Source organism: Poecile atricapillus, chromosome 4 (genome assembly GCF_030490865.1).
Source record: "Poecile atricapillus isolate bPoeAtr1 chromosome 4, bPoeAtr1.hap1, whole genome shotgun sequence".
NCBI classification, from domain to species: Eukaryota; Metazoa; Chordata; class Aves; order Passeriformes; family Paridae; genus Poecile; species Poecile atricapillus.
In genome coordinates, this window is record NC_081252.1 from 20,349,671 (window position 1) to 20,376,413 (window position 26,743).

The following is a 26,743-nucleotide window of genomic DNA, read 5'->3' on the forward strand; positions in this document are numbered from 1 at the left end:
GGGTGCAAATGCGAGACAGCAAAGCACTGCCCCGCTCCCACGGCACTTTACACACGCACAACTTTCCCTGCCGAGCCCAGCTGCCGCTCCAGCTCCGCGTACCCGGCAGTCCGGGATCCTCGTTCTTCAGGCACGCTAGCAGAGGCTGCGGCACAGCACCAGCTCTCGGAACCGGGCAGGAGGCGGGCGGGACGCAGCCGGGATCCAGCGGCTCGTCCCGCCGGCAGTGCTGCCGTCCCTCCGGGACCGGAGCGCCGCGGAGCCTCCCCCCGCTCACCTGGCACCGCGGCCGAGCCCGGGGAGCCGCGGCAGCCGCGGCCGGGCGCGCCCTGCCCGCCCGCTGGCGCCCGTCCCGCCCGTGACTCCACCGCCCAGGAATGGCGACCACCGCGCCCAGGAGCAGCCCCTGACCCCCCCGGAACCTGCCGCCCGACCCGGGACCGACCTGCGGGGAGCGCCGCGGCCGAGGCGGGGTCCGGCGGGCCGGGGCTCAGCGGCGCTGGGGCCGGGGGCCGCTCGCACTCGGACGCGGCCCGGGCCCCGCTCCAGCCCCTCCGGCCGCTCGCACCGACCCCCGGGCGGCCGCGTTCTCTGCCTGCTGCAGCTCCTACCTGTTCCCGGCTACTCACCCAGGCACTGCCACGGCGGGGCTTCCACCGGAGCACGACGCCTTCCGCCCGGGAAACTTATCTCTCTCCCGCTACTGCCATTTGCTAACTTGCCTAAAGATCCTGCAAAATCCCAGAAAAGGCTAGGAAACGAGAGGAGACGACTTAAAAGCTGACGGTCAGGACAGGAATTTATGGAATGAAATCTTTAAGGGCAGGAGCAGATAGAGCCAGCCAGCTAACGCTTTCGTGCCCTGACTCTGGCCAGCAGCTTCATTTCGTGGGCAGACCAAGGCTTAGGAGATGATTTAACATACCTGCTCCTGGCGTGTTCCTCTGGGCATCAACCGGAGTCCCCGGCGTAGCCAGCACGCTGCCCTGCCTCGTCCTTGTGCTGCCTTTTCCAGCAGACCCCTCACGATCGCGGTGTCACGGTTCCCCAGGCCTTACAATCAAGCAGTTTGTTGTAAGGGAACTAAAAATAGCGCTGGATTTTTCACTGGAGCACTTGCTTGAGTGAAGATAGTGCCAGTCAGCCCATGCATTAGTGAGCCGTACAGACGTCTAATAGATCGTTCCCAGATCCTCTTGGAAATACAGCCATTGACTTTTTTCAAAGGATGGAGTTGGGGTTTTTTCTTTGTTTTTTAGTTTTGGGGTTTTTTTGAAAAATAGCACAAAATAAATCTTCTTTCTGACCACTAAAAGATGAACTGAGTGGGGTTGTTTTAAGAATATCCTCGGGAAAGAGTGAGTCACTTAAGCTGCTTTTATGATAAAAGATCCCTGGAGGAAGTATATCTCCTTAGTCTCTGAGCTGTTCAGAGATCCGTATGTCCCCCTGCAAATCAAAGCTTCACACTGTTAGGTTTTTCAGCTTTGTGTTGTTTATAATAGTATCAGCACCTGCTTCCACTGTGAAGTTAGGACTAGCACGGGAAACAGAGCTGGATTTTGTCCTGGCTAACACCTCAAGAGGATCACTAACAGAAGCGTATGTCCTGCAGGGCGCTGGATAAGCTCTGCAAAAAAGTCTACAAAATGGCCCATAAGGAAAGTTTACAGCACTACAGCACAAGCTGACAAGTCCAGAAAAAAATTCTCAAGAGGAATTATTTTTTGAAAAGCTTTTCATTGCTGTGTGCTGAAAAAAATCACTGAAGACCAACATTGCAGAAGATGTCATTCAAGACAAAGATGCCAGAGCTGCTGCCAGTATCTGAGCTGGGATGCCAGATGCAGATTTGAATGTAAAACTTCCAGTCTGTGGATGCCAATACTCACACTGTGGCACACAAAGAAATGGGAAGGAGCAGGTGATGGCTGGCAGCAGCCACTTGTGGTGTTCTAAAAGGCTGGTAAAGCCACAGTGATTCTCCTGCTAGTTGCTCCAACTGTGAAGTGTGCCTGACAACAAGCCAGGATGTCTGACCCACAACAAGTTAAGTCTTATTAAGATACATATATTTGAAAGGAAGATTTTGGGATGGAAGTAAACACTAAAAAGTTGGAGACTTACTGGGAATATCAGAGGAGAGACGCTGGGTGTTGTTTCACTTTCATAGGAAGAAGCTGAAAAGACTGTCTGATAATGTAAAATTGTCTCCCACACTTGTTTCCCCTCATAAGCCTTTGACATTCCTTGGATTTTATTTATTCTGCAGCAGAATTGCATTATTTTTGCCTTTGTGAAAGGGCTGGCAAATTCCTTCTACTCCTTTCTAGTGCTGACCAAACATGCTGGAAGGCATCATATAACATCTACGTAGCAGCAGAGGTAGCCACAAACATAACAGCGTCTTCATTCCTGCTCCACTCCCCAGCTATTATTTATAGAGAGAAAGAGCATTAACGGAGCACAACGTTCTCACTAATTTAGTTTCACTTCACCATCTGTTACTTCCCATGAGTTGATACTAATGAGAAACTACTTCAAAACACATTTGAGGACCAGCTGCACCCAGTGAAGTCACCATAGGAGAGAAATATTCCCCTCCTAATACATCATATTCCAGTGTTACAAAGCAGCTCCTTCCCTAACAAAATCCATGGGAACACTGCTGTTAATATGAACACAGCCCTAGGTCACAGATTCTTGCAGTCATGTTGACCAAGTATCACACTCAACATTGTTTTTCTGAATAATTCACAATTCTACCCAGTTAGAAGGGCAGTGAGCGAGCTACAGACATCATCCATCCCCCAGGTCTGAGCAGCCTGCTTTCTGCAGCTGCTTCTCCTCCAGTGAGTTCATGGAATGATCACAGAAACTGGAATCTCCCCAGGAGTAACATGTGACCATTACCCCTCACCTTTTCCATGCAACTCCTTGTAAAAAGGACTCTCCGTCTTTGCAGGCACCCTTTAAATACTGGAACATGGTGATGTAAGACCTCCCTTAAGCCTTCTTTTCTCAGTGCTGAACAAACCCAGCTCTCTCAGCCTTTCCTCATATGGCAGCCTTCCCAGTCCTTTGATCATCTTTGTGGCCTTTCTCTGTACTCCTTTCTCTCCCTCCAGCTGTCTACGTATTTTTGTATTGTGGGGATCAAAACCTAACACAGCATTCCAGGTGTGGCCTGACAAGCAACGAGTAGAAGCAGATAATGAACCTTTATCTCTGCTGGTGGTGCCCTTGTTGGTGCATCTCACCACTGTGTTGGATCTCTGCGACAGCAGCACTGTTTGCTCACACTGAGCTTGTTGCCCACCAGGACCCCCCTTTGCACAGAGCTGCTTCCCACCAGGCAGATTACAAACACCTGTGCTGCACCCCTGAAATATGTTTTTTCCGAGGTGGAAGACCTTGCACTTTGCCTTGTTGAGCTTCCTAAGATTCAGGTAGCTCACTCTTCCAGCCTGTCCAGGTCTTCCTGCAGGGCGAGTCTCCTTTCTCAAGTGCCTGTTTCCCCACTTGGCAAACCTCATCAGGGTGCACTTGGTCCCATCACACAGCTCACTTGTGAGGATATTAAACAGTTTTGGGCCCAGTATCGATCTCTGTTGGACCCCACTTGTAACAGGTCACCAGCCTGAAGAGGAGCTGTTTACAAGCACCTCCCGCATGTTTCCTGCCAGCCAGTTCCCCACCCACTGCAAGGACCACTTGTCTAGACCATAATGAGTCTGTTCAGGGGGAAGCTGGAACCTCCATATGGAAATCCCTGCAGAAATCCAGGAAAGCAATGTCTGCCACCCGTCCCACTTGGAATGAGCAATTCCTTTACCATAGAAAGTGATCAGCTCTGTCAAGCACAATTTGCCCTTGGTGAATCCATCCTGGCTTTTCCCAATCCCCAGCTTCATGTATCTTGTGATAGCTCCTAGGAGGATTTCTTCAGTAACTTTCCCAGGAACTGAAGTATCACTGATGGGCCTGTAATCTCCTGGATCCTCTCTTAAACCCTTCTTGTAGATCTGGGTGAGTTTAGCCTTCTTGTAGCCTTCTCAGATGTTCCCTGATCTGCATGACTTCTCAAAGATTAGGGAGAGCAGACTCACAATGAAACCACCCAGCTCTCTCGACACCCTGAAATGGATATTGTCAAGGCCCACTGATCTGCGGAGTCAAGCTCCTGAAACAGTTCACACACCAACTCTTCCCCTGACAGCAGTGGGTTTGTGTTTGCACCAATCTGGATTGTTCCCAAAGCCTAGGACCCAGCAGTGCTGGTGAGATGGAGGTGAAGAGAGTGTTGAGAACTTTTCAGTGTTGGTGACTAATTCCCCTCTCCTGTTTAACCAGTTTAGCCAGTGATGTAAGTATTCAACAGTCAGCTACTCTCCAAAGAGTCAGATGTTGGCTGACACTGTGCATGGAAAGATGAGTGGAAATACTGAACCACAGCTGCCAAGATTTAGAGTTCACTACTGAACACGCAATGAGATTGCTACTGCCAAGGCCCTGCAGACAGCTGAACCACATCACAGCAAGTATGCACCATTTTTCATTTGAATTGCTGAGGTTAAACCCCTCTGTCCTCCTGAGAAAATTCCTTCTGAACATCTACCTAAATCAGAGTATGGTGGTCCCATATAGTGGGAGAGACTACAAGATGAATTTGGTTGGAAGCCAACCTGTAAGACTATTGCGTATTTTGGTCAAAAGCACATGACCAAGAACGATGCCCCAGAAAACAGCGGTTGTTTTTTAACTGTTTGAGACATAATTCCAAGGCTTTGTGCTGTAGGATTCCTTATTACAAAGGAATTGTAGTTTAGCCCTTATCCTCTCTGTTACTATACCTAAGTGAATCAGCTGGGCTTGGGAGTGCACTGAAGAATCCCAGGAAAAAGTTGTGCCATGAGCCTGCAGAGTCCCTGGGTCCATTTGCTCTCCCCGGGACTCAGAGGAGCAGAGTCTGAATGCAAGTGATCACTGCCTAGATAATTCACTGCTCCCAGTAAAAATTATGCGAGAAATAGCTTCCTACCTTTCCTACAGTTCATTAGAAAGGCAAGAAATCTCCTTCTGTTGCCTTTGTTGCCTCACACTTGTGTTCTCCGTGGCACTGGGGAATATTTAGAGGAGTATTTTGTAAACAGCACGTGTTCCAGTGTCTGGCGCAGCGCTGGCCACAGCACTCTGGGGCTGCGTTCCTCAAATTTTTGGACACTGGTGGACACCAGGGCTGCCCGGGCAGGGAGCAGCTGTGTGTGTAGGTGGGCAGGGAACAAGGGGAGGGACAGCAACATGGGAAACACTGCAACTTTGCAGCTTGCAAATGTCACGGTCCTGACTGCAGCTCCCTGAATCCAGACTGTTCAACAAGTTTTCCTTTTGTCCCAGCTGGCTGAGGTGAGGGAAGCTGTTTTGCCAGGCGTTTTACTTTCTTCCCAAGTACCATCACCAGCAATAAATTAAATTTCTTAACCAACTAAACCAACTTCTTAGTGATTTCTGCTCTGCCTGTAAGGTTTGGGACCTGCCACTAAAAGTATCTGCTTCACATCCCACTGAAAAGATTCTTCCTTATTCCTGGAGAGACTGTGACTTTGCTCACTGAGATAATTTTTAATACTTCATGTGACTTCAGAACAAAATCTTTTTATTCGCAGTGCATTCTTAAATGGGATTTGATCCTCTTCTCTTCACTTTTAGTACTTTATGGCAGGAACGTTTTCAGAGGTGCCAGCTGGGCTACACCCATGCAAAATGGGAGTAATATCCAGAAATGTGAATTAAAGATGATATGCTAATGTAAATTTAGCTGTTGAGCATATCCCTTGTGTTTTATGACATGTGTTTAACCATATGACCACAAATACATTAAAGAAGGAAGTATGGAGGAAGACAGCTATGCAGTGTAGGTACTTGCAGAACACTACGAGGGGAATCTTTAAAGTACCCATAAATCCCCAACTGCTTAGGGAATTCAGCATGACAAGAACACTTGGGGTTCTTTGTTAAAAGTGCCTAGAAAATGTGAGGATGTACACATCTGGATCTGCCCTCCACTTTATCAGCAAGTTTCTTGCTGTCAATAAAAATAATCTCTGCTGAAAGCAAAGCTGTCAGCTTGTCCCTCAGCATTACTAAAGGCAGCATTACAGTGATAGACATTACTAGACATTCCTAGGAGAAGCTGAACTGTCCTATCAGTTAGTCTGCTGGATAAAATTGCTGTACACATTTCATGGACAGATGAAAAGTCAGTCACACACACAACTGTAAGAGCAAAGAGGGTGTTACAATCACAGAAATTATTTTCTCTGTGATACAGATGCAGCATCCAGTTTTGCATATTGCAGCACATGAATAAATCTTCCAGAGTGTTTTCCTCCATTTCCTTCTAACTCCACTGCAGTCCAAATACAGTTCAGCTGATATGTAAGAAATTAGTCTTTCTCCATATGTTTGTGTATTTGGGCTTTAAATTGGTTACATTCGTGCAGCCCTCAGGGATGCCCAAATAACCCTGAATATCATGCTGAGACCTTCTCATGGACGCTTCTGTCAGCTGTACCATGCAAAGGGCTCTCAGCTGCACACTATTTAACTTGCCCAATTACATTTTTGGCTGCTGTTCTGCCTTGCAGCTTAGAAAAACCCTCTCCAAGAGCTAGGTCACAAGAGAAAATTGCCCAAATATGCTATTTTTCAAAGAACTTACTCCTAAGGGGAATGGGAAATAGGAGAAACATTATAGCAGGTCTGGAAGAAAACATCAGAAAAAAAAATTACTGTGAAATTGTAATCCATATGGACAAAATCTTTCCTATCTTGCCCTTATATCTTGTTGTTACATTTGGAATGAACAGGTTCATAAACACAGATGCATCCACAAATTGCCTTTCACATATTAACTCCCTTTCAGTTTTGATGCTGGAAAAGTATGGTGTTTGTGTGATGCATCTGTCTACTTGACATAAGCAAACACCAGCTGTTATTTCCTTGGTTTATGAAAAGAAGGAGTAAATAAAAATTTATTAATTAAACACAGAATTTAGAGAGCTCAGATGTGGATTCAAAACTTATTACACAATAATGTCAACTTTCAGTCAAGGAGAGCACATGGAACGTGTGTCTCCCTCTGGATCACAGTGAAATGCTGGTGACTGTAACATCTTGGTTTCAAATACAGAAAGGAAGTAAAAAAAATAAGCAGAGGTTCTGATGATGACCATGGTTTCGAGGTTTGATCATGGAAAACAACCCTCCATGTGAGCCAGAAAACCACATTATTTGTGGTAAATAAATGGCAAACAAAACCTCAAACTCTTAGCCTTTAAGAAACAGCAAGCACATCCTTGGGTTTGTTTCCCAGCAATTTTTCCAACAGCTCAGTGACACATGTGCCAGGGTGGTAGAGTTCATCTGCAATATCACTTATGAATCCAGCTCTTTAAAGATGTTCCCTCCCGGTCATCAGTTCAAACACAGCCCTAGTCTGAGCTGACTGAAACTTGCCATAGCCTGACACCTGTAAATCAGCTCCAATGAAATGAGACTCTGGCTTCACTCCCATGGCTGCTGGAAAAGCATCAGAATAAAAATTATTGTGATCAGTAGCACCTCTGATATTCATCTCAATAAAAGAGGCTTTGTCTTTACAGATCGTCTGTGGGACCTTCAAAGATCCTAAAAAAAAGCTGACTTACAGGTAATTTGTAAAATATTAATACACAAATCACACATATGGACTCCAGTAGTTTTCTTAGGTTACAGCATCAATTCCATGAGACCCCTGTCTCATCCTGTGTAACTTGGGGTCTGTCAGGAGATCACTGTTCCTTTCCATAAGCTTATGTTTATTCCAAAGGTCCTGGGAGAGGATAGCAAGGACAGGGCAAGAATTAGCTGTGCACCACCATTTCACAACTCACACAGGAAGGCACATCAGCTACAACTTGGCAACTAGAATCAGTATATTATTCCAAAAACAGCAAGTTCCAAGACTCAACAGCAAGCTAGAAGGTAAAGATAAGTTTCTGTGCTTTGCATTGCTCTAAGAAAGGGTCAAGGGAAAACACAGGAAGAAGGCAGAAATCTTGCTTCTGTCCACAGAGGTTTTTGTGCAGTTCATAAGGTGAAACAGACGAAGAATACTGAAAACTCATTTTCCATATCCCACATAGTTAAGTGCTAAAATAATAAATGTCTGCTAGGTATAACTGCTGTCTTTCAGGGACCAAGACAAGAGAATAGTTTTTCCTATGGCTAAGGCTAATAAAACATGTTTGAGAAGGCAGTTACATAAACAAATTATTCCTCTAGGCTGCACTAAGCAAGTAAGTATCCCTTTTCACAAATAGCAAAATGGTATCACAGAATCATAGAATGGTTTGGAAGGGACCCTGAAGATCATTTAGTTACAATTCCCCTACCATGGGAAGAGATACCTTTCATGGGATCAGGTAGCTCAGAGTGGTATCCCTCCTCAAGACTTGCTCCTATGTTGGGGACCAAAGAGCTGATTATGTGAGGGCACAACAGTGAAATACCTAAAACAGACCTGAGAGAGGCAGCTCCAGGAACAGAAAAGTAGTGTGTTTGTTCCCTATTTGTTGCCACTACTCACTCCATCACTAACAAGGCTAAAAATAAATTACATTTTGTTTTGCCCAGGGTAGAGGTGTCCTCAGCAGATGCCCTCTGTTCTGAAGTGATAGCAGAATATAGCCATGAGCTTATTTCCAATTTGGCTTGCTCAGATGCAGTATGGAGTGGGCACCTCTGAGGAATCCTGGAATCTACCACTCCAAACAGCCTCCTACTTGAGCAGCCCATTTTTGCTGGCTGTTGGAGCTGAGCTGTCACATCCACTGCAGAACTTTTGGCAGCTACTAAAAAACCCTTAATTTCTTGGTCAGTCCAGACTGGAGAAGAAACAAGTCATGAGTATCTTCCAAAGGGCAGGATCAAAACGTGCTGAGAGCAGAGCCCTGTCAGAAAACATCTAGGCTTGCTGCCAGCACTTCATGAAGGATCTATTTTACACCCAAACAGAGGCTTGGGGATAGATTCACTGCTCCAGTGATATTTATGAGCTTTTTACTTTGACAGGGCTCATTAGAGCATTCCCTCGTGCAGTGCTCCCCTGACCTGTGCAGCAGGTTCACTGCAACCCTGATGCCTGTGGACAGGAGCACAAGATGCAGTTTTGCCTCGTCCTCCAGGAAACAAGAACGTGACTTTTTAGACTCTAATCACCACCCTATACCAATGCAATATAGTTCCATGGTCTTATACTGTTTTGATGACCTTTTCTTATACTTCCTACAATTGCACAGTTTTCAAAGAAGGTAAAGCACAGTTAGTTTTCCCTTTACAAGCACACCATCCTTAGGGAGCACTAAGAAATTAAACACCCTGAAGCATGCTACATCCTAAATGCATCTGTATCAACTACAAGCATGTTGGGAACTTTGAGGAACTAAGCCAAATCAACTCCAGCTCTGTACAGCAGGACCATTCTCCCCGAGTGAAACACATGCACACAAACAATCCACAAGCCTTGGCTCAGGTATTCTATATGCATCTATATACTACACACTACCATACCAGGAGTCACAACTGTTCAGTAACATTTGGAAGAAGCCAGTACTATTTACTGAAGGATAAATAATCAAAATATTTCCAACCAGTACAGTTGTAGAGCGGCAACCTTCAGACACAGTGTGACGCACAGGATATGTGATGTCCTGCAAAAATCCCTTAAATAACTTCAAGTGGAGTAAGAGGACTTCAAAAGCATACAGGAATTTCTCATTAATACTACAAATGCAGCATGTTCCAAACTGCAGATGTGCATTCACTATCAGAAGCATAAATATCCCATATTTTGTGTATCCTTCTCCCTGTTCCTTGGCTTTATACCTACATCCGGTAGCACGACTCGTTTGTTTGATGCCCACATTGATTTCTCCTTAAAGCCTATCCAGACAAAATGTGTGCACAAGCATGGTATTACAGCCAGACTAACAGCACTTAGATGTCCTTACCCATACTAAATGAGCAACAATCTGACGTCATCAGGATTTACAAACACACCTGTCATAGCTGGCATCCTTCCTTCAAACAGTGATTACACAAAAACAGAGATGAAAAACAGTGCAAGCCATGGGCATGTGTCAGGAAACTTGTTGCCTCTTGGATAAAAGGCGGCCGAACTGGTCAAGGACAATCTTGCATCTTGCACTCTGAAGAAACCAGATACACAAAAACCAAAGAACAAGTTATAATTTTTTTTCAAGTGTCATTATCAGGGAAGAGGGAGAGTCTGAAGCTGTTTTCCTGCACTCTACTCAGACCACGAGATTTTATCCATAGCCTCTCATGCAGTTGTTCAGACATTAAAACCTCTTCAAGTCCTGACAAACCTGATAAATCCTTTAGGTTCCTGAAGCATTGGAGACAGCATCCTGTAGCTGAAAAGGTAAAAAGGCAGCATTTAGCAACAGTACTTTTAGCATCAGCTCATACGTTGCTGCAGAAAGACTATTTCACTCAGAGATAAAAGTATTGGCAGATAGGTAAGTATTCACCTGAACTCAAACAGGTTCATCTGTTCACCAGATAATTCAGTTTTGGATAAAGGGAAGACCAGGTGAAGTAACACACCAGCCACACTCCACCTGCTACTTCAGCAGAAACCAACTGCTGCATGAAAAACTTGGATGAGCGTGTTTCAAAACCTTAAAGAAAATTGATTCTGGATTAAAATTATCAACTGATTTCCCTCTTGGCCTTCCTGGGAATTGAACCTGTCTACACAATTAAGCTGTATAAAGATTTTCTCTGAAGCTATAAAAGCCTTTTATTTATAACAGCATCTCATCATATTAAACACCCTGCTTCAATCTATTACAAGTTGAAGGGATGACAAATACTACAGTGTAAGCTGAATATACTCAGCACATTAGGCATCTAAAGCACTGCAAAATCTTACTTATCAATTTCCACCTTAATTAAGAGCAATCTTCTCTTGAACTGACTACTTTGTATGAACTCAGCAACACACTGCCAGCAGGGAATGAATATATGAACTGTGTGGGGGTTCTAAGGCACATCCTAAAGGTTTCTTAATCTGTAGCCCATCCTATCTATTGACTGAAGTTTAGTTATGATAAGTAATTTTTATGTTCCTTATATTATCTGAAATCTACAGTGGCCACTGTAGCCAGGACTAGGTAGCAACGTCTTAGTAAAACCAGACCTAACTGCAAAACCAAAATTGTAAACAAAAATGATGCGGCTCAGAAGTGAGATGCTGCCATATACATCTTGTTACACATACTTAGAGTCTGACACCTTGCCTTAGTAACCCCAGAGCTCTAGGGTCAGCATATCTTCCCAAAAATAACTGGGGCAGTGCTGAAATATACCCTAAATCTAAGAAGCTGTGGAGAAAATTGCAAATATAAGCCTCCCAGATGGCACAATGCTATCAAAGTTTAACATGTCAATCTGCTCATTTAATTTACGTCTTTTCATCTCCATGGTTAATGGCAGGTCTGTACAGCAGAAATGGCACCAGAACAGATGTTAGCAAATTTGTCAAAGCTGCAGGATGATTGCTCTGGCTCTAGTGTCTTTTGGAGGCCTACTCTATTTACATTCCTACTGATCTCTTATGTCAAATCTGGTAAATATTACCTCTCTTTTGGCTGCTCTACAGGAAGCCATAAGCCAAGTTTCTTGGTGAAAGTCATCTGCTTTGAGAAAATACCGTATGATTATAGGCAGCCTTTTTTAAGATTTCAGGGGAAAAGCCTCTAATGATTAAAAGCATGCCTTAATTTGAAATAGGCCTTTCTCCATATTTTCTTTTGTCTTATCTGTTCAGGATTCCCTTGAAAAACTGCAGTTGTGAGTTAAGACAGGAAAAATGTACTTGGAGAATGACTTGGCCACTCAAGGGATGTCCTGTACAAGGGAAGGCCTGTGTCATAATCCACATTTTGGTGCCATCAAGAGTGTCCAGGGCAAAGTTAAAACTGCAGGTGCACAGAAGAGTCTCACGGTGCATCCAACCAGAGGCACAATCCATGGGTGATCAACCTGTACTGTGCAGAGCACATCTGGACAAGGAAGGGCAGAGGAGCCAGCAAGCCTTTGCCCCAGGCACTGAACCACATTAATGAAACACTTTGAAATGCTTGCATTACAAAAAGCAATCCAGTTACCAGTGAAGGCAAAGTAATTGCCTGCTATGTCAAAGGGACTGACACAGCTGTTTAAAGCAAATGTGACCCTACACTCTGTTTATGGAGCAGGTCATCTGAATTTTGTAAGAAAATAGTACATTTTGATGGGCTACTAGTTTCTTTTCCAGTCAGGGAAGTTACACTTCCAAAGGCTAAAATATGCAATGTGTCACAGTGAACAGTTTGTTCTCAAAATACTGCTCAAAGAGCCAAAGGTACACAGGAATGCTGCAGGGTCAGCCACACAATGGAGAAGGGCAAAGGGCTTTCAAAAGAAACAGCAAGCACTGTCAACGGAGGCACCATGCAGGAGTAGTCTTCTCTTACCAGAGATTTGCCTCTCTGAACAAAAACCACTCCAGGCTGAGTAAGCAAGTTTTCTCATTTTTGTGATTCTATGCAAATGCCTTTTGAATCAAAGATGCTCCAAGATAATGAGAACAACTATAGTTTATGAAAGCAATATTAACAGAGCTATTCCCTGTCTTCCACAAGAATTGCTCAGAGAGCTTTTCAAGCTCTGTTACCATCACTTCAGTTTATCAATATGCAAATTAGAGCAATTAGTCAGTAAGTGGCTCACTTGATCAAGTGCATATTAAAAGATAATGAGAGGTTGAAAAACAACCTGGGTCCATGCAAAGGTGATTCACAAGCTGTAAATATAAAGTTATGCCTTACAGCACAAGGGAAGGTGCAAAAAGAAGAGGATCAAAACCTCAAAAGGAACTTCAGCACCTTTCAAAATAACTCATCCTTCAAAACTCATCTATAAAATTACTGTATAACTTTTCTTTTTCCTTCTACACCCACCTGGGACAATACTTATCTGGAAACCAGCAAATGACAAATCATTTGACATTATTTAAGCATGACAGAACTACAAAATGAGGAGCCTCCTTTTGAAGGTTCTCTCAGACTTGGGTTTCAAGACACTGCTTGTCATCAGAACTGCCTTGGTTTGGCCCTAGCCTCCCTTCCCCTTCAGCAGGGAGAGTTTGCCAGGCCCACAACACAAGGAGAGAGGATATGACCTAGTAGTTCTTACAAGGAAGCACATCATGGATGTGTTCAGGAGTTAGAAGGGATTTCTTTTCAGCCCAGGGAAGTGATTCATCTTGAGGGAGCCTGGAGATGAGCCGTGCACAAGGCAGATGGATTAAAATGCAAAAGAGCAGGACTAAAAGGCTGGTCCAGCCCTGCTCTGCCACTGTAAGGGAGCAATTCAGTGCTGGGGATCCACAAATCACATGTTACTCTGCCATGATGGATCCTCCAGTTGTGTCCCATAAGCATAATATTTTATTTTTTCTGCTCAAAGGTAACGTCCTAAGGGCCAACATAAAGGGAATGAACATGGAGTAAGTTCCCCAGTGAATTAGGGACTGACTGTGCATAATTTCACCAGCACTTACTCCTCCTTTATTAGGCACTTATTCATAGCTACTTTATGGCAAAATCCACTGTGCTGCACTCTTAGAGAAGATGAAGTACCTCTCTGCAGAAGAACAGGAGGTAATGCTAAAATGTCCACATCTCTATAAGAAAGTGGGTAAATTATTCCTTTGTCTTCAAGTTTACTGAATGCATCTGTGTACTTCTGCTTCAGAAAACAAAGACCCTGTGCAATCACTTATTTTCTACTTGCTTCTTAGCATAAATGGGTATAAATGTTTCATGAACCATAAATGTTTCAAGAAAAAGATAAATAGTGAGCAATTACAAATGTAATCCTCCTCCATTTTAATGTGGCATCTATTTGCACTTAGGGCAGATGGATCACCTGAAACTATTCATTTGTATAGTGAGTGGCATGGTGAGTAGTACCATGGGTAGTGGGCAGTAAGAACCCAGCTTTGCTCCCTGTACAGTCTGTTGTTTCAAAAATATTCTTGTTTTTTGTTTGCTAATTTAATAATAAAGACAATTCTAAGTAGATATGTGCCCTGTTGTCCCAGCTTTGATCTAGGGACAACCATATGAATCAAAGTCTGTTAATACTGAAATTACCATTGCAGGGAAATAACTGAGCAGCAATTTCTTTGGTTAATGTATAATTACTGGGGATAATTAAGGAAGATGTGAGTGTAGGGAAGCACATGTTATAGCTCTCCTCAAATGTAGCTGTAAGTAAAATGAACTGGAATTATTATTGCATTGTTTGGATCTTATATGGAATATGCAAATGCCTTATGGAAGGGTTCTAACATAGCCCTATTGCTTTAAAAAACATTTGTATCTTCCCTCAAAACACTCCTGGGCCAGGCCCAGTTACCTCATCATCATGAAGAAGCTCATCACCTGCTTTATGTTGGACAAGGGAAAGAAATATAATACATCAAAGTCTTGATGTTAATTTTTTTCCCCCCACTTCAGTGGGTGTTAAGTAATTTATATTACTAAGGGGCTTTTTTTCTTAATTGGAAACTCATTCAAACACTTTAACTCTGGGAAAAAGATTTCCAATAAGGGTTTTAGAAAGCTCATGTTGACCTCATTTAATTTAAGGGAGAAAAAAAAAAAAAGTCAATACAGGACAGAGTAACCTCTCAGGGACATCTTGTTTTATTTCTCAGAACAAACAGGCACATCCCCACACCACTGAAATAAGTCAGGCCATTTTTCCTACTTTTTTTTCTTTCTCTTGTGCATATGTTCTGGAGGAGCAAGACATCTGCTGAACTTCGGGGTTTAGAGACTGCTCAGCTGTACAGTGATCTGATTATGCAGTCAACTCCTTTGGGAGCCAGCATGCTACTGAATTTTCAGTAAATATATATGTGTGTGTGTGTGTGTGTGTGTGTGTGTGTGTGTGTGTGTGTGTATATGCTGCAGTGTGAACATGCAGAGACAATCTCAATTGCCATCTACCGTGTTATTAAAATAGCCCCCAGGAAAGCTACTATTTCTATTAGAAATAATGTCTGGTATGATTAAAAAAACCCACTGCAATATAACTTAGCTGTTCTCAATTTCTACTACCAGTAAAACTTGCTGTTCTTCTAATTTAGCTGCTGAAGCTTGGTTGAGGCAGCCTGCTCCCTTACACCATGCTGTCAGCACACTTGGCCTGTACCTGCTGGTCACAAGAAATCTCAAGCTGTGGGACTTTTGAAAGGCCTACAGAGATATTTTTTGCTCATGCCAGGTTTTGAATGTGTTGTTCTACTGCAATCAAAGTAACAAAGCAGCCACCGTGTTTGATATGACACTGCCCTTCCAATCTAAGCAATAAAGCCTTCAGAAAAAAAAAAAATATTGCTCCCAGATGGGAGAACAAAGCTCTTAAAAAAAAAAAAAAAGGTTAAAGAAACCCTAAAACTTGCAATGGGAGAAAGAACATGGAAAACTGTAGGGAAGTGATGTCAAGTCACTCAGGATTTGATATTCATTACTTTCACAGATGCAATTTTTGATAGCTTGAATTCCAAGATTCAGCAATTTTAGTGGAAAGAATTTGTAACAAGTCATGGGAACGGCTGGATTTGCAGCAATTAAACACACAGGCATGGGAAAAGATGTAATGCTATGCAGTATCAGGGAGTTAAAGGTATGGTGCTAATCAAAGTCTTGCTGATATTAAGCTTCAAATGAAAGTCTTGTGAAGCCTTCAGAAAATGGAAGACATATGAGAAAAAAAGTCACCTCCTTCCCTCTTTAGAGAGGTGTATGTCCCCAAAAAAACATACTTGTGTCAACTGCCTATCATAACCCATAACTCAATTTGTTTACTATTTCTTTTTAATTCAAAGCAGGGTAAGTTTCTGATATTCCTATGACATTTATGCTACAGGAAGGTTACAACATCTCTTGAGATCTGAGCATTTGCTGTTAATGGTTTAAATCAAACCTAGTGGCAGCTACTGATCACTTAAAACTACTGCCATTACAGCTGAACTGCAACTTACAGTATTTCTTACAGCAATACAAAATATTATTTTTCTTCTGAGGCAAATTTATTTCTATTTTTTTTTATTATTCCATTAAGTGATGAGATACAACAGTTGGACTTTACCTGTTGACTGAAAGTACAGCAAAACATAAGGTGCATTTTAGCATCCAAAAACACCTGTACTAACTTCCAAAATACTGCACAAGGACAACAGCAGCAGCAGGGAGCACAGCTTCTTGAATCAGCTAGAAAAAAAGATTATTGTTATGCTAAGCTCTCAGAAAAGTGTATCCTGGTGGGCCAACACAGAGAAAAGCAGTGATCAGACAAAGTTTCCCAAGAAAGGGAAGGAACAATAGGAGAGAGCCCTAGTTTTCACATGCATATGCAATAATCCCTTGTGATCTACAAATGTCAGATTAACTGAAATGACAACAAGCTGTGAGCCCTCCAGCTGGTATTTGTGACTGAAGTTTAATGAACCAGTGCTGAACCAAAAAATAAGAGTCAGGGAAACAACAAAAACATAATATAAAAATATAGAAAGAAAAATCAAATTAAGTGTAGTTGCAATTTCCAAATGACTAGGTCATGATGAGTAGGAAATTAGATTAATATGTGGTTGTCCAAAGGTTAAGGAGTGTGACTTCTCTTCCCACACTTGAAGGGGAAAAAAAGAAACTGAAAAGATTTTTCCAGGTCAGGGTTTGTTTAGAGTTAGCAGCATTAAAGGCTGAATGCTTATGGGAAAAAATGTGCCTCCAAGAGTATAACTTCCCCTTTTTTTGGTCCACTTTAGTATGGCCTGCCATGACTGCATCTATGACAACTGCAGAGCTGAAGCAGTTCTAGGAACTGACAGGCCAGAGGGGAGAGCCTAGCACTGCTCCTGATCTGCTCTGCATCTTCATTAACTTGGGAAAAATACTACATCTATTGCATGCACAAGAAGAGGTACTCAGGTTTTTGGTGACTGACTTTTCAATCTCGTGCTCTGTATCACCATCACAAACAGAGAGTTGCACTTTGCAACTAAAATGGTGCAGCCAGCTACTTTCTCAGCAGATATTTCCAGATAACTTATCCCTGTACCCCACCCCAGTTTCACATATACGAGTCAGGTGTGTCAGGAGTGGTCAGCCAGCTGCTGTGAGGGGGGAAAAAAGCACTGACTTGGACACCAGGATCATCTTTTCCTGAGAAGGAACTTAGCATAGCAACTCCACAACTGCAATTATTACCAACTCAAACTCCCAGATATGTGCAAGGCATTACCCCTCTTCAAAACTCCCTTTTACACTCATACCTTAATAAAAATGAGGTTTTATAGATGCATATACAGAGGCAGCATTATAGAGCACAAATTCTTTGCATCTCAGAGAGCTGTATTTTTGGTTTTGTTGTTTTTACCTACAAAAGGGCAGGAGGCCAGCCCTACACAGAGATTGTTCAGTAGCATCTGCACCTTGAAATAATTCAACCATTCCAAGCAGACAACACTTGGGAACCTCTGTGACCTCAAATGAAATTTCCAAGTACCATGGCCAAAACAAGAAGTGATACAGATCCCAGGGGAAACAGTCTGAAACATATTAAGTACTGAATACTCTGTCCCCAGGGAATCCTTGTCTTAAAAGCCTGTGCTGTCCTGCTGGGAACTCATGTCGAATTCACAAGGTCAGAGCTTAGGCACTGCTGGTAATACTAAGCTGTAACATCTAGATCCGGTCAATATGACAAAAATATCCCCTCTTCCCAAAATGCAGTAAAGAGGAGGAACACCAGTCAAAAATGCACACCCTCCCTTCCCCTGACCTCTATGGCAGACACGCATGCACACAGCTACAACATTTCCCAGAGGGAGTGAGAGGAGAGTGGCATTCCCAGACAGCTCAGAGACATTCATTGCATTATTAGCCAGAAACTGGTTTCCTTCCTGGGCACAGGGCTGACTCACACATTTCAGCTTAGGCTGTATGAGCTACACAAGTGTGTGGCATTCGCCTACAAGGAGCCTTCGGCAAGACTGTGAACGCATTAAAGTTTTTCAGGAAGATGCTGCAGGTCTTTGGGCATCTGTGGGTCTCAAAAAGCAATCTGATGACCAGGTATCAGTCCTGAACATGAATACGCAGCTGAACCTTGATGACTCACAACAAAGTCTGGTCCTTGTGTGATATTCTACATAACACAGATCTACCTACATTTCCCAGCACTCAAATAACCAAAGGCAGATGTGCACTGTCTGAAGTTTCACAGACAACACAATTTGCTCTTTTAAAGTTTCATTTGATTATCTCTACTTTTTCAGAGGGAAGAATGAAAAGGTCCTTGTAGCACTGGCAACAAGCTCTTTGTGTACATAGTTATTTTTGCATCAAAGTAAAATATGAAAGAGTTTCCTCAAAAAAAACCCAAAACCCATTGTTAATACCTCCCAACTGGTGGATGGATGCTGTGAAAATTACTTGGTGGATGTCCAACAACAGCTCATGGAAAAAATTATTCTATTAGTTATCATGTTAAACCACAACATGGTGGTTAGACAATGCATTATATAGAGGGCAGTTCCACAGATCTTCCAGAATTAGCCAAGGAAAAATTCCTTGGTACTGCACACAGCAAGGTATTTTACTGTGCACAGGTAGCCTCCAAAAAAGGCTGTATTTGTCCTGGGCAAAAAGTAGAGAATAATTTATTGGTGAGATAAACATGCGCTGATCACCTAAAATCAGCATTCGGAACCACGTGTCATGCACACGAGAAGAATTATTAAGTAGTATCCAAACCAGACTGTTTTTTTATCACACATTTCATTTCAAGAGAAAATGCAGCATGCAGATTGCAAGGAGGACTCCAGCAAGAGTAGGAAAGATCAAGGGTTGAGAGAGGAACACAAAGGCCTGAGCAAAAGGCAGGCAACAGGACAAAGGAGAAGCTGCATCATTACGGGATCTGCAGTCACCCTAATGTAATAAAGCCACGTGGTGCATTTACTGTGCTTGCTCAGGGTACCCCCGAAAACTGCCTCTACCCTTCCATCATTAGGAAACTCAGGAGAGACTCTGCACTAGCGAGGATTTCTATTTACTTGCTCCTGACTGGAAAACTGCTCTACTGACTGTACAGCTGGAAGTTGCTGTGCCTTCAAGGAATTCCTTTCCATTTGCTGACAGGGTAAAGCATCCAGCCCTGTAGTGAATTATCCTGCTGAGCCCATAAAGCTCCCAGAGTCTCTAAGAACTTTGGCCCTGACACTGAGGATCACGGAGCGCCGTGCTTGGACACCCCTGTTTTGCCCAGGCATCACAGAGATCGCTTTCCAGCTCCATTTGTCCACCCCAGCGGAGGCCACATGCTGACTGCGCTGCAGACTGCATTCCTCAGCTCCCAGACTATGCTGTTTGTTTTCATCAGAAGCAACAGCCTAAAGCAATGGAAACTGTGGGAATTAGCTGCAGTGTGTGAAAACACCATTTACAGTACTTCAGTACCTCAGACAATATAAATTCCTCCCATATGGATGCCTGCTGCTAGCTAGCCCCAGCTGGGGCACGGCACAAACCCAGAAGGATCCCTGGAAGCACTGAAGCCATGTGAGCTGGCTGTCCCCCTGAATGCAAACAGGAATTAGCTCTCTTTCGAAGAAAGGCTAAATCAGGGTAAAAGGAGGAAGGCACTGAGCTGCTCTGATGCTGTGGGATTCAGGCAGCTTTGGTGGGATCAAATGAACATCAAGCAATTATACTGGTGGAAAAACCAGCATGCGCATCTCCTTTGCCCTATCCCTGTGCAGCAAAACTTTTGTTCTACTACCCATGGTATCAAAAAATCTTCTGTAAAAGCAGTCAACAATATACAAGTGCTCACCTAGGAATGGGGTGGGGAAGCTTATTTCTGTATCTCTTCCCTTCTCTGTGCCCTCCCCTCCAGCGTATATCCACAGACAGCAACATAAAGTCCCCTTCATCTCCTCAGGGCTGAAAAGAGGCAGCTCCCTCAGCTTCTCCTCTTCTGTCACTGCTCCAGGATCTCCCTGACAATTTCGCACAGTAAAAGGGTCTTCCTTTTACTGGAGGGCCCAAACTGGACCAGGCACCATTCTCTCACCTGCTGATAGCAAAGTTGGCCTCCCTGGCCCCAGAACATCCAGCTGATGCCTGCTGGGCTGCTTGCCCATCTTGTCCTCCAGGCCAGAATTCCTTGACAGAAATCTGGGCATAAGCTTCCCTACTACAAGAATCATTCTGGATATAAATCAGGAATTTGTGTAAAATCCCTAACTCTCAGAGCACTCTGAAAAAGCAGTATTCTGTATAATGTTTCCTTTTGTTAGCTTCCTGTGGTGAGGATGCCAGTAGGATGTGGTCTGGGAAAGGGGAGATGGATTTGTTCATGCAGACAACAGCTGCCAAGTCAAGTGAGAAGTGCAGAGCCCCACAGAAACTCCAGCAGAACGAGTGATGCCCATGCAGACTCCAAGCTGTGCTCACCCAGCCTGCACCAGCCTGGCTGGTTGTGCATTCCCACTAGGAAGCAGGAGTCTCTAGAAGACTTTTTGTGTTGTGTAATACTGAATAAATATTTTTAAAGCTACAATGACTAGTTGAAATCCCTTAGCACTGGAGGAAAGGCAGGAATTTTCATCTAAATGTTGGTGTACAGTTCATGTCAGTAGTTTGGGTAGACAACAGCCTTCAGTGGAATTAATCTGATTTCAAAAAGCAATGGGAAAACACTCAGTGTTCTTCCCACCAAGGAATTAATGCAGAAGTATTCAGAGAGGTCATTTGACCATTAAAAAGTGTAGTGATGATGCCTTGAGAAGGCTGACCTAGAACAGAGGCTAGACAGAGCTAAAGAATAAAGTAGGTATTTATTAAAAGGCCTTAAAAGATACACCTTGGGCAGTACAAGAACCTGGCCAGAGCTACACCCGAGATGGACCCAAAATGGTCACAAAATGGATGACCAGTCATGAGGTCTCACACTTGTAAGTTCTGGTCCATCTGCATATTGGGGTTAATTGTCCAGTTATAGCTTGAGGTTACAAAGTTCCATCCTCCTTGTTTTCTCTCTTCAATTTGCCATTGTTTATACTCTTTGGGCCTGGAGCTTGTAAGGGCTGTCCTTAGTCTCAAGCTGGAAAAGGAATTGTTTTGTCTATCTAAGCTGTGAAGAGAACTTGCTAACTCTTCATAAGAAGCTCAGAACTACACACCTAGGCAGCACAGAATCTGAAAAATATGAAAGCTAAAACTTAAGGCATCAATGACACACTAAATTACCCACATTTCTGCTACTTTTTGCTGTATAATGCCATGCTATTTCTGATTCCTAAAAATATTACAGCTTTTTAAAATTTATTACTATTTAGCAGTGCTCCAAGTTTTCCTGCTATTCCAGGATGCAGCAACACTGCACTGCAGTGCACACGGATCTTGTGACCTTTTCACAGATCCATTTCTCACTGAATTGCATCTCTTCATGTCTGCCTTGCACCAGGTGGCATAACAAGAACATTATAGGCCCAGAATAATTTAAAAGTTTTTAAATTCATGCCAGTGAATGTCAGCACTTCTTCCAAGCCTTTTCAACATCCTTCACAGTTTCAACAGAGGGAAGAGGATCAAGTCTCAGACCATTGGCATCTGCCAGGGTTAGGCAACTCTAGGCTCCTAATATTTGGCCATCCTAAATTGAAAATAAGAGAGTGGTAAAAAAATAGAAGAAAAAAAGATTAATGGCAAATGACAATTAAAAGTGGTCTGTAACTTGAAAAGACAAACTACATTCCCCTTCAATTTCTACACTATCTCAAGCACAGGCATCAAGATGTGTAAATCAGTATTTTCTCATCCAAATTTTTCAAGAACAACAGATAAGGCACAATTTTTTCTTAATTGCTCATCCAGGAAATGCAGACCAGCAGAATCTCTTGGGTTACAGTGAGCAAAGTAAGAAGAAGACAACTAGAACAACAGTTTCAAATCCTTTCCCTCTCCACTGAGAGCAGTAGCAGAAGAAGAGTAACAAAAATATTTTTTAAAATCTCCATCAGTCTTTCAGAGAAATGCAGTACTTCAATTTTTTGTGACCATAACTTAACACAATGTACAGTAACAAAATATGTAATTCTTACTCTCAATTTCAGAATTTTCACTAAAAACCTTATTAGAACTCCATCAATGAAGGATTCAGAAATGCAGTGGACTGGGCTGATTAGTTATAGTAAAGTGTGGTGTTTTAATCATCTTTTGCATTCCAGTGCATGTGTATTTTGATGTCTTTAGAAATGTGTGTGAACTGCTTCTGTCCTCACACACCACAGGAAATATGAGCTGTGAACACAAACCAGAAGACATAACACTATCAACACAGATGGACAGTTTTATCTCTGCCTCTCTTAAATTCAAGTTATTAACTGCCAATCTCTTCCGACACTAAAGGCACAGCTGATGCTCTGGAGACATTTTAATAGCCTAAAAGAGCAACCATTTCTCTAAACAGGAACTAAGGGGAGTCTGACTTACCAGTTATTCCCAAGCTTCCTGGCTTCACTGTTTTCTTAAGCAGAGTAAGTTCAACTAATTGAAATTGCAGACCCACGACAGTATTGTCTCCCCATTACTGAGAATTTTAACCTATACTGTTTCAGTCACTGATATTTCAAGAACAGAAGAAAAACTGTACTTAAAACATGTTTATTACATTTTTGGAAGTGGAAAGCAAACCATTTTACAGTGGCAGTTTTATAGATAATTCAGTCTCCCATCTTGGCTTGCTCTGTGTTGATTCTGAGTTCTTCAGCAAGATACATTACTTCCCAAATTTCAGGTCCCGGGCTTCCAATTACAAGAGTGGGCTTTCCCTGGCTTTTGCAATTTCCTTGCTTTTTTTGGGAAGAAGTGCCCATTTCCATGCTGACCCCCTCAAACAGATTTTTCCACCAGATTTATTAACTGTTCTAATTGTCTTTCAGTCTCCACTTGGTGCCTGGAGTGTTCTATGTCCACTCGGGGGGTTCTAGCCTTAAAAGCATGCAGGCTTCCCATGTAGGAAAGTCCACATGTCCCTAACACAGATCCATGAAAACGTAAGCATAAAGATCACAACCCTGAAGCATTTCAAAGAACATACCTTGTCCAGGGACATGCTGTCAGGAGGATGGTTTCAGCCTCCTGTGCTGTATGCAGTCTATCAGTATCTAAGATGTCTCTCAGTAGTTAGAAATAGCACCCAGAGTACAAATAGTTGCATCTATTTGTAGCCCAAACCTTCTTGCTCTCTGCAGAAACCTGCTACATTTCATAATCCCAGCCTTAAAATTGCCCGTGCTTACAGTTTTGAGCTCAGTGTGGAGCTTCTCCAAGCCACTGCTTGGTTGTGCGCTCAGCTATTTACATGAGTGCCTTAAAACCTTCAGCACAGGAAGGGGAAAAGGCAGTGAATACCATTTAATAGATACTTTTAGCTCTTTTATTATAAATCTTTTAATGAGTAAGTCTGGAAGAACAAGGCTCAGCAGACTGGAAAATCCCAGCTTCAACACCTTATGGCAAATCCTTTATTGGTCAGGGTACCTAATGCCTAAGGCTTCCCTATTCATCGTACACAAATCTTAAGGACTTCCACACAGTGCTGACATCCTGGGTATCAGTATCCTGGGGCACTGTTCATGTTTCACAAACAGCCAGGCTGAAGGAAGGTATTGTGCCAGAAAGGAAGGGCTTGTTCCATGCGTGCTACTAGCACTAGGATCATACCATTTAATTCCAGGCTTACAACAGGCTTAGCTGGCCACTGCATATACCACTGCTATAAGGCAGCAAAGAAGGTTATGACTCACAGACAGCAAAAGCGCTTTTATTTACCAATTTATCCCTGCCTTAGTCTGGTGACACCCAATGATCTTCAAGTTTAATAGAACTGAGGTTTTGAGTATGAACAGAGAAAGCACAGCTCCCTTCTCCAAGTGTGGGCACAAAACAGCCGCCCTGACAAAGCTGCACTGAGAACTCACAATTTCACATACTGGGAGTGCCTGTTCTTTCATGTGTGACAAATACCACATAGCTCCAGCAAGTATTTCAGTGGTTTTGCTAACACACTTCATGGCATGCACAATACTCCATGAAATAATCTTTAAAACTGGATGCACACACATATACAAATCTTAATGGCTTCCAAGGATCAAGTCCAGACAGTTATGAAAAGGCAGCTGCAGGACATGTGCCTTATTTTCCCTCTAAAAAGAGTCAATCTTTCACTAAATAGAATTAATAAACATGATGTGAAGAATCCCTCCGAAATTTCAGAAAAATGTATTAATAAATCAAATTATAAAACTCCCATTCACATTTATTGTCTTAATAATGCTGCATAAACTGGGATTATCAATGATGTATAAAAGCTTTTTACTGGTATGCTTTTACTTTATCAATAAAAATTGATGGGCTAAGCCTTGTTTTGCTTATGTGTCTGCAATACCAATCATGCAAATATTCAAGTTTCTGACTGTAGCATGAAATTGTTATCTGCAGGAATATCAAATATCCCATGAATGCAACTTGGCTCACAGTCAAGAGACAATAAAACTTATAAGGAATTAACTTTCCAGCTAGTGATGCTAGTTGAATTTCTCTTTTATTTACTCTGAGTTAATGTAAAACCTTCAAATTATACCTTAAAAAATATCAGCTTTGGGGAACACAGGTGTCCATCTGGCACCACATTTTGCAGAGATTAACTTTCTCTCCTAAAAATCAAAGTATCTTTGCATAAACTCAAACTCCCTTAGGAAAACCTCCTGTACTAGAGCATTGCTATTTCCACTTGTCAATAAAAATTTGTCTTGGAAGAGACCAAGCTAACATTTACGTGGCACTGAAAAAATATATATTCTGACATGCTACATCTTTTGGCTACATTCCTACTCCCAGGAAAAAACCAAACCAACATCTCCTTGGGAGAAGTAACAGACAGAGCTGAAAGGACCCAAGAATCAGGTAGTGGCCTAATAACTACTATACTATGAAGAATATATTGTAGGTGGAGGTTTTACCAACTGCTGTCATACATTTTTGCAGGTCTAAATAACTGGGCCAATCATTATTTATAAGGTCAAGCCATTTCCTACAGTACAGCAAGTGAGTAACCAGCCAGATTGGACACAGACTCCAGACCCACTCTTTTACAAGACAGCAGAAACAGCACTGTCCCTCTGTTTATAAACTCTAAGGGCTTCCTAACAACTGGAACTCAAACCAGCACCATTTTTACTTCCTGGGTTTAGAATTCCTTTTCAATCCACACTTTCTTCTTTCATTTTAGAGACTTAAAATTAATAAAGGACACTCTCATGGCTCCCAAGCATGTTCTAACCTTCAAGATAAAGGTGTTACACTACATCCACAACCACTAACAAGCAAGGAATGACAAGGTCCAAGCAGCATTTGGAAAAGGATGACCACATGTAGTATGACAAGAAAAAACAAAGACTAGCATTTTTTCTTACATTAATCTGGTCAACACTATTTCACTCCAGCAAACACACATTCCTGAAGGAAAAACATGCTTGGATTTTGCTTCCTAACAGCCTGTGCAATCTGAAATGGGACATATGCTCCCAGCACGGCTGCAGAAGGACCACTCAGCATCACAAGACAGCAGTGGTTGACCAATACAAGTGAGATAAGGGGAGCTGGACAGTCTCCAAAGAAGGAAAGCCAGAAAAGATTAAGAACACAAGAAGATCATCAAGGGCTGCACAAGTGGGTAGCTGCCTGACAGCAAAAAGCACAAAAACAATTTAAGTGAGATTCATGGCAATCCCACATATTATGTGAGAAGAGCTGAGCACCCCAGTCACCAGTGGTGATGGTTTGGCTACACTGATGTTCCTAGCAAGAATTAAGAGCAAGAGGAAGAACATCCAAGACAAAGAGATGGCCCTGGGAGCAGGGGACACCAACAGATGGCAGTCAAATGGCAGCTCCATGAGTTGCAGTGTCCTCACCTCCTGCTGGATGTCAGCAAGAGCACGGCCTCCCTGTTTGTGGGACTGCAGAGAGCAACCATTGTATTGAACTGCACGTTTTATTCATTTAGTATCCAACAGCAATCATTAAAGGTCCAAAGGCATGCTTCCAGGATGTGTATTTCACCAACTAAGTGTTGGCTCCAACATTCATGAGCTCTGAGAACAAAAACATATACATCTGCTAGAGATTTCTTTACCACCTTTTTCCCAAATGGTGTGCAGTCTTGTTTCCCAGGCAGCGCAGATTGAGAAGGAGGAAGATCTTGAAGCCTTCCATTTAAATTAGACCTTATTCACTCAGCTGAAAGTGTGTCTTCTTCAGAGTTTCTTCACTGTGTCTTCTTCAGTCGGCCCCTCTAGAAAGCAGCTTCCAAAGATGACCGAGATCTGAAGAATACTGTACACACTCAGGGTGGTATCGTAATTTACACAATGTTTCTCAGAAGCTAGGCATACTCATAGATTTTCTTCCCTCTGATTCCCGAAACAAATCCACTGAAAAGCTTTCAGGATTTTGGAGACCTCAGGTTGATGTTAAAAAGACTGCTACTC

General features: G+C 42.8%; 1 protein-coding gene across 6 annotated transcripts in view; it reads right to left on the reverse strand.

Annotated features, from left to right (window-relative positions):
• Positions 1-26,743, reverse strand: part of ARHGAP24 (Rho GTPase activating protein 24) — a 184,349-nt gene that overhangs the window by 69,756 nt on the left and 87,850 nt on the right. The window contains exon 4 of one of the 6 annotated variants that reach the window (XM_058837941.1): positions 10,431-10,478. The exons of 1 other annotated variant lie outside the window; for it this stretch is intronic. In XM_058837941.1, the coding sequence (XP_058693924.1) occupies positions 10,431-10,478 (48 nt within the window). Of the gene's footprint in view, positions 1-102; positions 378-445; positions 592-629; positions 874-925; positions 1,285-10,430; positions 10,479-26,743 lie in introns of those variants that run through there. 4 more of the 6 variants (XM_058837944.1, XM_058837945.1, XM_058837949.1 and 1 more) reach the window with 4 other exon arrangements.